This window comes from Antechinus flavipes, chromosome 1 (genome assembly GCF_016432865.1).
Source record: "Antechinus flavipes isolate AdamAnt ecotype Samford, QLD, Australia chromosome 1, AdamAnt_v2, whole genome shotgun sequence".
NCBI classification, from domain to species: Eukaryota; Metazoa; Chordata; class Mammalia; order Dasyuromorphia; family Dasyuridae; genus Antechinus; species Antechinus flavipes.
Window position 1 is genome coordinate 208,530,625 of NC_067398.1, and position 14,341 is coordinate 208,544,965.

Below are 14,341 nucleotides of genomic sequence, written 5' to 3' on the forward strand. Positions count from 1 at the left end.
TCTAATAACTCTTCTATCACAGATTCCCGAAATCCTTTGATGGTTTTATAAAACTACATGTTGTTCTTAGAAAAGTGACCCTGGCTTAGTTTGTCCTATCTCATTAGCTTGCTAGACAGTTCCATCCCACTTTTTCTTAAGTCTGTTCTGTTCTCTACCCACTTATCATATTGTGGGAACTTGGTGTCCACAAGATTACTTTGAGAGAAATCACAATGTAACCATTATGTGCAGGAGAAACTGGGAGTTGTGCTGTCTTTCTCCTCAGCTTCAGGAGCCTCACAGATTTGTGCTTGTCTTTTTTGCAGGATCCCAATAGGAGTAGCCATACAAATAGCAGCAGCACCAGTGGTAACAGTTTCTCAAAACCTCACAAGTTATCAAAGGAGCACAAGGAAAAACCTCCTAAAGACTCAAGAGAACATAAAAGTGCCTTCAAAGAACCTTCCAGGGAACATAACAAATCTTCCAAAGAATCCTCTAAGAAACCCAAAGAAAACAAACCACTAAAAGAAGAAAAAATAGTTCCTAAGATGGCCTTCAAGGAACCTAAACCCATGTCAAAAGAGCCAAAACATGAAAGCAGCTTACTTACCATCACAGGGGGGCAACAGCAAGACAAAAAAGCCCCCAGTAAAAGGCCCCCTGTTTCAGAGTCTGAGGACCTTGCAGCCAAAAAAAGGAAAAAAAGCAGTTCGGAGGCTTTGTTTAAAAGTTTTTCTAGTGCCCCACCACTGATACTTACTTGTTCGGCTGAGAAAAAACCTACAAGAGATAAATCTCATGTCAAGATGGGAAAGGTAAAAATGGAAGGTGATACATCAGAGAAGAAGAAATCAACTTTACCCCCCTTTGATGATATTGTGGATCCCAATGACTCTGACATGGAGGAAAACATGTCCTCTAAATCTGAAGTGAGTATTGTGTTTTTTGTTTTCATTTTCCCCTTTCGTTTTCAGTCTTAAGTTTTTCTTGTACATAGCTTTACAGTTTTGGGGTTGGGGGAGGAGAAAATGAATAAATCAGTAACATAGATAGAATAGACATGGTTCAGGAAAGGTAATGAAGAAAAAGGAAGTTGCTAGTGAATCTGTAGCATTTCATATGTATTATTTTGTGATTCATATTGTCCAGGCAAAGCTGTAACTCCTAGCATGATAATAGGTCATCAGAACAGTAATTGAAATTATTATCCGCTCATTAGTGCTTCCTTCCCCTAGTCCCCTTCTTCCCCTCCCCACCAATTGTTAAACCTTCAATTTACTTTTTATTATTTTCTAATGCTAGTAGATTTTAAAAGGTAAAAGAATCTAAGATTAATTCAGGTTAATAAAGAAGAAAAAGCAGAATGAGGTAAGCTCTTAATCTTTTGACAATACTATGAAAAGGTAATTGTAATTTTTTTATCTATTCAGAAAATCTAATTTTTGTGAAGGGTGGTAACTTCTACTTGTATTCTTTTCTTATTAATAGGAGGGTTCTATGTTTATTCCTTGAATGTTCTATGTTTAAAAAATCTCTCTTCTGAAGGAAAGAATAGAATGTTCTTTGTTTTTGGTATTTAGAATCATAAAATTTTAGAGGTAGATGGAAATTTAAAGGTTATTTTATCCTATTTTGGTTAATTTTGACTGAAATGCACGTTATAACAAGGAATTAACTACCTAACAGTACCAACTAATTTTGAATCCATAGGTCTCAAGGAGATTAATTTTGATCTACTAGTTAATTTGGAAGGCCAGTGATAATGAAATGACAATGAATGCATAAGAAATGCTGCCTCCTTATATTTGTCCAGTAGTTTTCTAAACACTTTGAGATATGGGACAGTTTGAATTTTGTCTTTCTATTCCTGAGTCCTAGCAAAATGCCTTGGACAAAATAAGCTATTAAGAAATTTTCTTTGAATTGTATTAACATTTCCATTAGAGGTACATAGAAAAGGACAGAGTGCATTATTGCATATATCTGCGCTCTGGGTGATAGATCTCAGTATCTTACTCAGTGAAATGGTGGTAAAGGTAGTAGTGTGGTAGTGACTTCCATCCTTTCCTTCTCATAACTTGCTGATTGGAATGCTGGCAAAGGAATTAGAGTCAGCTATACTAACACTGTCCATTCCTCTCATGGGTGATTAGTATTTTTAAATCTCTGAGGGAAATCCTTAGCATGTATGTGCTTGTTCACAAGTACATTTCGGCTTAAGGTTTTTAAGAAACTACAGCAATCAATCTGGTTTTTGAGACCTTTGTTTGAAGTCATAGTATTGGGAGTTGAAAAGAAACTTGAAGATTCTTTAGTCAGATCCCCTATTTCCAGATGAGGAAACTTTGAGGGCCTGAGGAGTTAATTGATTTGGCTTAAGTTACATGAGTGAATAAATTTAAAGGGCAGTCAAGAGTAGAATTTGTCTCTAGAATCATCAATCTAGTGTGTTCTCCACTATGTTATTCTAGTGAATTTCATTTCAGAAACACTTACCCATCTTGTGTTATACCTAAACTACTTTCAGATTAGTTAGTAAAACATCTATTCTTGTTCCATCCAATTGTAGATTCCTGCAATGTTTTTTAATAGCTTTAAAAAAGCAATGTTTGCAGATGCCTTTATAATCACACTATCGTACATTTTTTTCTAATCAAATATTGTTTAAAAAAGTAATAAATTCATTGTCAAGTGACTTATCAGTTTCTTACACATACCATTTTTACTTTTTAAAATTGAATTTAGCTCATTTGGTAAGTCTGTAGTAGTTTAAAATCAGAGTGTTTCTCATTAAAAAATCATATACCTAAGAGCAATTTATTCAAAGTACCCAGACAATTTGGGTGCTATGAATAAATTATAGCAACTATTTAGTTGTATTTTGAATATTTGATATTGTATCATTTTACTCTTTATTTAGAGATGATAAAATAATAACATATGTAGTACTTTAAAGTATGCAAGGTACTTTCCAAATTTTGTCGTTTGATTGTCATAGCAAATCCTGTGGACCATGTGCTACTATTTCCTTGTTTTAGAGATGAGAGAGGTTAATTGACTTATCTAGGATCACTATTCTAAAGATGTCTTCCCGACTTCAAATCCAGTATTTTACCCACTGTGTCACCTATGTTCTAAAGCATACTTTTAAATGTTGCTCAAATAAAAATGGGCTTATTAAATAGTTGCAGTAATTCATTCAATAACCTATTTCTTAAATCCTTATTGTATAGAAAGGATTGTATGAGTACTAGGAGAAATTATCATTAAAATGTTATTTTCTGTCCTAATGAAATTAAAAATCTAGCAGAAGTGATGAAACACCATACTCTTCAGCAGAATATGTAGCATAATAATTATAGTTTTGAAATAAAAAAGATAAATTTAAAAAAGCACTTTGAAAGATTGAATTAAGCAAGTTACTTCTATCCAATGTTGATTATATATGATTTTTTCTTCATTTATGTGTGGGACAACTATGACCAAATTAAAATAGGGGACTTCCAAGATAGAAAAGCAAAAAAAAAGGATTTATTACAATCTTGAGAAAGGACAATTCCCAACAGACAAGGTGTCACTTAAAAGAGTACAAAGCACAAACTTCAAAACACAAGATTATGTAAGAGACCCTAATTAGAAGTTCCCCTACTCTCTTTTATTGGCCCTTCTTCCTATTGGCTAGGACTTCCACTCTGACATGAAAATCTACCTCAGAGACAAAGAATATTAGTCACTAACATACTCTTTTCTGTATTAGGTTCTTAAATGCTAATGAAAAGGTCAGGTGCAGATGTACTGGAGGGGAATGTAAGTTTATCTTAGATAATCGAATACCTACAGATTTTACTTAATAGCTCAACTTGTTATTGCAAAGTCTCAAGTTACAATTAGGGCATAGGTTGAGACCATATTCTTATGAGAGGTCTTCACTCAGTTCATCCCATTCAATTATATTGCATTGTTTATCAAAAGTACTTGAACTTAATGTATTTGGATGGTACTTGATAATAATTTATTTTCATGCTTTCCTTGCTTTCCAAGATTGTGGTAGAATGCATGCTTGCCAAGTGTTCCAGTGACCTTCCATTATTAGCACTACTGAGTATTATCCTTAAATCAGCCAACACAGTCTTCCAAGGATTATAGATGTAGAATGTGAAAGATCTTGGAAGTTAATGAGTCCAACCCCTTCATTCTATTGAAAAGGAAACTAAGGCACAGAGGTTTAATGATTTACTTAGGGTCATATAGTTAAATATCTGAAATTTTGGGATTTGAACTCCTTTTTTTTTGATTAAATTATGTGCCTTCCATTTTCTAATGCTTCATATTGTATCTCATTTCCTTTATTACCTATAGTATTCTCTCAATGATGTATGATTTCTAAAGCGAGTCTTATATTATTTTCTGCAAGATAAAGCAATCCCTTGAAAAGTAGTATTGTTAGATTACTAATTCTATATAATATGTGCTAAGATTTAAAAATTATGCTTGACAGATTATAATAGCCATAAATGTAGTTAGGGGAAATATAACGGTTCTTTTTAATATATTGCTCATGACTAGAAGTATATTCTCTAGGGTTTTCTCATTTTGCACTTATAAACACAGAAATATCATTTATCTGCTAATATTAAAATATATAGTTAATTGGGTTCTTGAGTTCTTTATTTTTGTGGTTATTAATTTGTATAATGTAAATACAAAAATCATGATACAGTATAAATGATAGTGAATTTGGAGTCAAGGTATCATAAGATCATAATAAATCTAGAATCGGGAGGAGTTTTTTCATATTGTCTACCCCAGTACAATTGTGGCTATTGGGAGGCAAATTCCACTTCGACCACTTATCAAGATCTACTATATTATTATATCTACTATATCTATTATATCTACTATATTATTATGATCCTGGCAATTAATGATGATCTTTGAATTAATTTCTCTGGGCCTTGGTTTCCTCATTTGTAATATAAGGTAGTTGGACTAAATGGCCTCCTGAATTCACTTCTAGCTCCAAATCTGTGATCATCCATGTGGGTTGTGTAGCATAGCAACTAAAATAATTCAGAATGAGTTTCTGCCCTGAGGAAATGCAGGCTTGAGCTATTGAGAAGGGAAGGGTCCTTGTTTTATTCATTTGTTCAAGGAAGCTCCTGTGAACCAACTTGGCAGACTGATTGGAGTTTGACTGAATGTTTATTTTTAGCCGGTTTCAGGTATAAGAGGCAGAAATCCTGGATGAAGTGGGATAGTTTTAGGAGAACTGGGAAGGGCTGGGCCAAGGAGCCCATTAACCAATGTGTTCCTGAATTAATCATTTCTGAAATGTCTACTGCTACAAGTTACAGATCAGCAGAATTGTTGCATTATTTAAGACATTCCCCTTTAAAATCAGGCTTTAGGGCAAAATATCCAAGGGATTTAAAAAAAAAAATTAGTACTAAAGACTATAGTAGTTATTCCTGTCATTTTCCTCTCTTGAGATGAAAGATGTGTGCTTACTTAAAACACAGGCACACACACATTTAAGAATATAAATGTAAAGAGAAAGGAAATTTATATATCTCTAATTTCTAAGTGTTGGGCATTTTCTCAGAAATCTCTATTAACATGAATTCCTTATAATAACATAGTCCTTAAAGACATTTTCAAAGTAATTTTAAAAACAAAAACGGTTGAGTTGACTTGTTCCTCATGTATGTGGATTTTAACATTTACTTAAACGTAAAAACTTCAAGGAAAGAATTACTTGGAGCAGATGGCACTTTGCCCTGAATTTTGTTTTGAGGAGGTGTGCAATTCTTTTTAATGATATGCATGTATTATGTTCTGTAACAGGAAAAATACTGGACAAAAGGATCCTTAAATCTTAAAAGGGAATTCTGACTCAGATTTCTTCAATTTTAAGCTACCCTCTTTTTGGAAAAGAAAAAGTTTTGTTGGGTGAATTGGTTACCATTTAGGCTGCTGGAGTTTAGTAATGAATTATATGCCATCCATATTAGTCATTTTTTGAAACCTTTCTGTTTGTCCCACAAGGAAGGGACAAGAAAGAGTCGTAGATTTAAGGGATAGAGTTTTTGACCTAAAATGCAGGGACTAGAGGGCATCTTTTGTTTTAAAAAATTGTATATTAAAGTGACCTTCCTCTCTCCCCCTTTTTAAATTTAACTTTATAATAATCACCAAAAAGATATCATTATATATTTATAGATCTATGCTGTTTAAAAGAGGGAAAACTTATAAATAGATAGCTTTCGAATTATCCTTTCTTTGCTTGCAAGCTTTGCTTCCTTAATGCAACATGATGCTTGGGTGGTCTTTTAGATCTTTGAATATCAGTAAAAACTTCACATTTTATGATTGTAGGTTGTATCCATTACTTTAAACATGAAAACAATGAAAAAAAAAACCCAAGTGTTGAAAACTTTTCCAACTTTCTTGGGTCTCTAACATTTTCCCCTTGTACAGCAAGCAATATGAAATACTCTATAGATTCTTATTTTCAAGAGATTTTCAAGATTCTTAGAAATGAAGAATGAGGAATAGAGCTATTTTAATGAATTTACTTTTCTTTGCCTGTTTTTTCAGGCATATTTAATGAAAACTCAATTCTTATACAAAAATTAAAGTTAGCAGATTAAAATGTCCCTATTAACTCCTCTTTTGGAAAACTAGGCAGATTAAATTTAATAAAATATCATGTCTGTGGAATAATTTTAATCATTTCTTGGTTTGAGTTTATTAGCATTATTTTCGTAGATAATATAGCTAGAGAATGAACTTTACATTGGTGGCTCCGTGTTTTTCAGGGGTGTAATGGTGTCTGAGGTACAGAATTAAGTACTGCAAGCCACCTAAGTTGCAGCTTAAAAAAAAAAAAAATCCAAAAACCCTACCTCCTTTTTTGTATTTGTCTTATTTCCTCTCTCCCTCCCCCACTCTGTTCATTACCCTGTTTAAAATGTCTGGAGCTGGTAGTAAATATCCTGCTGTTGAAGCTTCGACCTTAGATTTTTATTTGATGGAAGGTTGTCACAATCAGAGAAGAAGGTCTTTATTGTATTTTCAAAGTGGCTTTTTAATGACTTGTTCCTTTAGCGAATGCAAGGGTTGTAAAATCTGAAAGTATGGTAAGTATGCAGTTTGTAGAGGCCATCCATTATAGTGCTTTGCAGGCTCTCCAGTGGTACTTTTCATTCTGGCTGCCTTGGAACTGGGGGGGAGAAAATACCTTTGAGGCTGAAGTGCCTTCTGTGTATATTCAGAGCAGTGAGAAAGATCATTTTAGATTTTTGAAGGCTTTTGACCCCTTTGGGTCATAAATATTCTACCTGTTTGCTAGAATTTATTTTTACTCTTAAGTGTCTGTCTTTGTCTTACACGGTTTCCTTCATTTACTTTAGTCTTAATAGAGTGATGCCGAAATTTCTTTCCTTTTTTTTTCACATTGTATTCTGCTTCTATTTTGCTTCTAAGTTGTTCCCAAGCTATCCCTTTGTATGAGAGAGGATCCAGAAAATAATAATGGGTCACATTTGAGTAATATTATATGTTTAAAAAATTTATCTATTATTTATTTTGATCCTCACAAAAATCCTGTGAAAGAAGTATTTCAAAATATGTTTATTTTATAGAGAAGGAAAGAGGATTAAGTGACTTACATAAACCCATATAGGTAGTAGGGGTGAAACAAAATTTCTATTTCATCTTTTTGATTCTTTAATTCTCTTTCTACTTAAGATCTGACCTGTTGAGATAATAATGATTTCTAAAATTTAGTTGAGTGTGTGTGTGTGTGTGTGTGTGTGTGTGTGTGTGATATGTCTCCAAAAGCTAAATTACCTAATTTGGGGCAATAAGCTATTAATTAGGACATGGGTGGAGAGAGACAAACAGAGAGATACAGATAAGCAAAGTCAAAGATATGATATAATCTTTTATTTGAAAGACCATTGTAAGAGTACTTTGCTTTACATGTGAGATGACTTTTTTCGAAAGAGCTTTTAAGATGGATTTCTACAAAATAAATCTGATTTTCTTCTTAAAATTACAAAGACACAGTCTAGATTTTACTCTTGTAACCTTTAGTTTTCTGTTTTAGCCATTTGTTAGGTGAATATTATTGTGTTCTAACCTTGAGAAAACTACTTTATCATTGAAGAGTTTTATAATACAATAACAGTCCTATACAGTCCTATTTCTCATTGGAGTTTTGATAGTGAAACATTCTTGATTGATTTCTTTGTTGCAAATGTGGTACAAGTTTAATTTGCTAAATTTGTCCTGTTCTTGAAAAAATTCTTTTGTAGTTGCTCCCACAACTTTGGTTACCTCCTTTATTGTCTGGATATTATTTATCTCTGCTAAGCAAAGCTGATCTTTAATAATGTAATTTTTAGACCATGCTACAGTATTACAAAGTATATTTTTAGCTTGAATATTTGTCTTGTTAGAGAAAACAAGATAGTTCTTGTCAGTTCTATAAGATGATTTCACTTATTTAGGTATACCTATAAATACCAGATTTGGGTCTATTTGCTAACTGTGTTACTTTTCAGAGGTATCATAAAAATGAAATTATAATAGAGAGCAAGATGGTATCCAGTCCTTTAGGTTTCTTTATAAATCTTATAATACCAGATTGAGAAATAATATTAATTTCTGTATAGAACTATGTAATTTGAGGTAGTCTATATAGACTTCATGCACCATCAGATATTTTTCTCATTGTACAAGTTAGGACAAAAATTGATATGCCAGCATTATTCCTTCTGTATAGTATTCACAAGTGAAATTATAGTCATACCAGTGATTATGCTGTTGAGCTTCTTCTAAATTACTTCCTATGTATACAATGTTAACCAGACAGCAGTATATGCAGGAAGAGTGGAAAGAAAATCTGTTCCTCCACAGAGAGAAAAAAGGACTTTCTTAGTGAATAAGTCTTGAAGAAGACTCCCTCCTTGTAGAAATTGTAGCTCCTGCTCCTGCCCCTATTACAGTATTGTAATTTTATTTGTGTATTTTTTGGGGATGAGAGACCTAAAATTTCTTAAGTGGGGAAATTCTTCCAATCCAGAAAACTATTTTTTTTTCTATAAAAAGTTAATTAATTTGACCAAGATCACATAGCTCTTAAATATTAAGAATTAAAGGTCAAATCCAAGTCCCTGTTTGGTGTGTGTGCCATTATACCATGTTGCAATTTATGTCTAGAATTTCCAGTTTTGTCGCTTGGATCTTCAGAAAACAAAAAATTTACAGTTAATTTAAAAATTCACATTTATTGTCCTTTGCAGGGCTCTATCTCTCTGCCCCATTCTTTGGTAGCATCTATTGTTTAATAGTGATCAGTCACTTTCTAACTAAATCTAGTTTGAGTATTTTTTTTTTAATCCTTCAGAGATTCCCAACTTTGCTTTTGCCTCTGCTCTCCTTTCACTTGAATAATTTTAGCTATATGACTCTCATGTAAAACTTTTTAACCTTCAGATATTTTTCATTTTCTTAGGTGCCTTCTCATGTTAATTTAAAATCATTAATATATTAGACTAAGTAAAAATGTACTAAAGAGAGCAAGAAAATAAAATTTAAAGGTAATTTCCAAACTTCCCATTAACTATTTATCTTAGCATCCTTATACATATCCACCAAACCTTTTTAAAAGCTGGTGATTCTATTTTTAATCCTCTCACTTTTTTATACTCTATTCTAGTAGAGGTCCTCATAGGATAGTAGAAGAACCACAAAAAGAATGGTTAGAAGATGAGGAATATGAGAAAATGAAATGAATAAAGCAAAAATGCGATAATTGGCAACATTAATAGAGCATTTTCAGTGTTAAAAAAAATCACAGAAGTGGAAAGAACTTTAGTCATCTATAACATCTCATTACAGATGAACTGAGACCTAGAGAGGTAAAGCATCTTACCCATGGGTCACATAGCTAATTCATAGGAGAACCAGAACAGAAGGCCAGATCTCCAGAATCTGAGTCTTTCTATTATAATGAGCTTCCTCCCAGAATTTAAACTCATTGTTGGGAGAATCTATTTTGGATCCCTTCCAAAAACATTTAGTTATGGAAGTACTAAAAGGACCTCATTATATAATATATAATTATGTATGAAGTGGTCTTATAGCAAGGATGTAGAGAAGAATATAGTAGGAATTACACCTATTATTATTGTATTATTATGTAAATTTTTAATAGTTACATTGTGTTCTAAGACAGAGTGTTTTGCCTCTTCAATTGCATCACTATGATAACTAGACTACTTTCCTCAGAGCTCTTATTCCTAGATAGTGTTTTGTGGAAACTTGGGACTGTCTTTTCACAAAAAGGCTTACAAGTGTTTCTCAGAAATGAAAAATTGGGATGTGTGAAGGTATATGGATGTGCATATGTTGTATCTTGTATTTGTGTGCAGAATTATTGTTTATAAAGCTGTGTGTTGAAGGGCATTTATTTATTTGTAGTTGATTTCATTTTTCATTCAGTCTATCCCTATTTTTAAATCCTAGTGGAGTTTTTCAAATACTTTGTCTTTGACAAGTATTTACTGTGTGTGACAACCTATATCATCAAAATTGGTGTGATATATTTTATATGCTATGAAATATTGATTTTATGCAAAAATCTTTTTGTTTTTGTCCTTCTTCTCCGTTATGCCTGTGTAGTTTCACATAGAAGGCAGTTATACTAAGAATTTTGAAATAATAAGATCTTTGACCTTTACAAAGTTTTAGAAGATGATTTTTTTTTTTTTTGGTATTCTATACCAGTAGAAAACAAATGCTCTAAAATCTTAACCAAAGCAGTTGACTCTTAATTAAAAAAACAAACAAGCAAGCAAACCATGAAAGTCATTTACTAATACTCTTTGTTTCCTATATTAAAACCATATCCCAGATTCATATTTTCCATGAAAAACAAAGGTTAGTTGGAGAGCATGGAGGTGAAAATGACCTGTCACATCTCTCACATCCTTGCTCTGATAAGTCACCAATCCTCTTAGACCCTACAGACTTAGGTTTTAGCACATGTTGTCATTTGTTTGGCTTTTTTCCTCCTTAGAAATTTACAAGGGCAAAATGTTCTTTTCTCCAGAATCAGAGACCAAATTTGGGAACCACAAACTTCTGAAAGTTATATAATATTAATGATGACTCATTGATTTGGAAACTTTTTTTTTTTAAAGTCATTGTTATATGTTACTAAGGTTTTTTTTTTTTTTTGACAGAATTTCATTCCTAGTCCTTTTAGCTTCTTGCACAGAACACTGATATTTAGCCACCAAATAATGGTAGCCAGCCCCAAATTGAGATAGAGCTTCAAATGATTTCTCTTGAGCAGCTTACATCACAGATCAAATAATTGCTTATGTTTTGATGCAGTGAAAAGGGTACCAGATTTCAACACATAGCAAATTAATTTAGATACTAACTTTGCTATCTACATATTAGAGCAGCTTATAGGCAAATTATTGACCATCATGAGTTTCACTGTTTCAATGAAAAATTAAGGGCATTGAATTAGATCATTAGAAAGTTCCTTTCTTTTTTTAAAAAAATTGATCATATGATCACATTTTATAAGCTTCCAAAACTACATGACAAATAGTTTCTTGCTCCCTAAACACTAACTATGACAGTGGCTACATTCTCTGTGTAGCTTTAGTGCCCTTCCCTATTTGATGCATCTCTACAGTGAAATAGAAGATTAGAACCAAAAGGATGTTGTGAAGGCAGGCAGGTGGCACATTGGGAATAGTGGTGTATCTGGAGCCAGGAATGTTTGAGTCTAATCTGAGTTCACATATGTAGTGTTTGTGTAAGTCACTTATCCTCTGTATCAGTTTCCTTCTAAAATAGTAATAGCATCTACCTCATAGGAATGTTGTGAATATCAAATAAAATACTATTCATGAAGCTCTTAGCATCCTGCCTGAGAAATGATAGACATTTGATCAATTCTTTTTCCTCTTAAAAAAGATTAAATAGAATGATAGACTCTCAGCATTGAAAGGAATGTTCATGATCATTTATTTCAGATCATCCACTAAGCAGAAAATACATGATAATCCCCTTTACCTTGACATTTCTCTTGGAAGTTGCCAAACTTTATAATATATGTGACTATATTTTTCCCAAATAAATTAAAGAAAGTGGGGAAAAGAAACCATATACACAATGTAGGCCATTTAAATGGTATTAATTTAATTTCTTACCAAAAACATGTTAAATGTTAAAAGTAGAAAAAAGTACTTATGTGATTGACTCACTATCACCACACTGCAGCTTTTCTACACTTTTTATTATCTTTCTTTAAACCTTCAAAGAGTCTTCTATCAATTCTATCAGCTTAGAACCTTTACACACACACACACACACACACACACACACACACACACACACAGAATAAAACTAGCATTTTCATAACATTGTACAATTTAAAAATATTTTGCAATAAAATTGAGGCCATTCATCAAGAACTCTTTCTCATCTTATTCTTAGCTTATATGACAGAGATACCTTGTGCATTATCTTCTCTCTTTGTCAGGTGCAAGGCAAACTCCTCTGTATTTACAGGTGATCCCATTCCAGTCTGTCTTCTCAAGCATATTTTTTCCTTTATCATTTGTCTGCTCTCACCTATCTTCAGCTTTTCCCTGCCTAGAAATATGCTCCTGTCTTCCCATCTTCAAACAATCCTTACTTGATCTGTTTACCTATTTCTCCTTTCCCTGTTGGGACAAAATTTTTTTTTCTCTTTGTTTTTTTATTAAAGGTTTTCATTCATAAAACACATACATGGGTGATTTTTCAACATTGACCTTACAAAACCTTTTGTTCCAAATTTTCCCTTTCTTTCTCCCACCCACCCCAGCTGGTAGGTAGTCCAATACAGGTAAAATATGTTAAAATATATGTTAAATCCAATATATGTATACATATTTATACAGTTATCTTGCTGCACAAGAAAAATTAGATCAAGAAGGAAGAAAAAAACCTGAGAAAAAACAAAATGCAAGCAAACAAAAGAGATAGTGAGAGTGTTATGTTGTTGTCCACACTCAGTTCCCACATTCCTCTCTCTGAGTGTAGATGCTTTCTTCATCACTGAACAAGTGGCACTGGCTTGAATCATCTCATTATTGAAGAGAGCTACATCCATCAGAATTGATCATTGTATAATCTTTTTGTTGCAATGTATAATGATCTGGTTCTATTTATTTCACTCAGTATCAGTTCATGTAAGTCTCTTCAGGCCTCTCTAAAATTATCCTGGTGGTCTTTTCTTATAGAACAATAATATTCCATAGCATTCATATACCACAATTTATTCAGCCATTCTCCAATTGATGGGCATTCACTCAGTTCCCAATTTCTTGCCACTACAAAAAGGGCTGCCACAAACATTTTTGCATATGTGGGTCCCTTTCCCTCCATTAAGATCTCTGGGATATAATTCCAATAGAAACACTGCTGGATCAAAAGATATGCACAGTTTGATAACTTTTTGAGCATAGTTTCAAATTACTCTCCAGAATGGTTGGATTCATTCACAGTTCCACCAATAATATATCAGTGTCCCAGTTTTCCCACATCCCCTGCAACATTGGTCATTATCATTTCCTGTCATTTTAGCCAATCTGACAGGTGTGTAGTGGTATATCAGAGTTGTCTTAATTTGCATTTCTCTGATCAATAGAGATTTACAGCACTTTTTCATATGAATAGAAGTAGTTTCAATTTCTGCATCTGAAAATTATCTGTTCACATGCTTTGACATATTTATCAATTTGAGAATGTCTTGAATTCTTATAAATTTGAGTCAATTCTCTATATATTTTGGAAATGAGGCCTGTCTCAAAATAGCCAAAGAATTCAATCACATGTTAGAAAAGTATGAATTTTAACTATCTGGTGACCCCCCAAAAAAATGAGTTTTTCTTGTTTATTTAGTTTAGAGCTAGGACTTATTATTTTACTTGTATTGAGAGCTCCCAATGAGGAAATACACTCTTACCAAAGAAGATCTGCAAAGTACATTCTACTAGAACTGCTTGGGCCACTGAGAGGTTAAGTGATTTGTCCAAAGTAATGAAGTTATTTTATAATAGAGGCAGGATTAGAATCTAAATCTTTTTTTCATCAATAGGGACTAAATTTTTGAGAATTTTTGAACTCCTTAAAAGTAGGAATTTTTTGCCTTTTAAAAAAATCCTTATTGTTTCCCAGGGTCTAGCATATACTTTATAAATTCTTATTGACTGATTGCAAAAAATAGAAATACCCACTTCTCAGTATATATTTTTGATAAATGCTTGATCTCATAGCTTTG

At 32.7% G+C, this 14,341-nt stretch overlaps 1 protein-coding gene across 5 annotated transcripts in view; it reads left to right on the forward strand.

The window, feature by feature from the left end:
* Positions 1–14,341, forward strand: part of MLLT3 (MLLT3 super elongation complex subunit) — a 270,414-nt gene that overhangs the window by 194,033 nt on the left and 62,040 nt on the right. For all 5 annotated transcript variants that reach the window (XM_051995415.1, XM_051995396.1, XM_051995432.1 and 2 more), the window contains one exon: positions 309–914. In XM_051995415.1, coding sequence (XP_051851375.1) covers positions 309–914 — 606 coding nt within the window. The remainder of the gene's footprint in view (positions 1–308; positions 915–14,341) is intronic.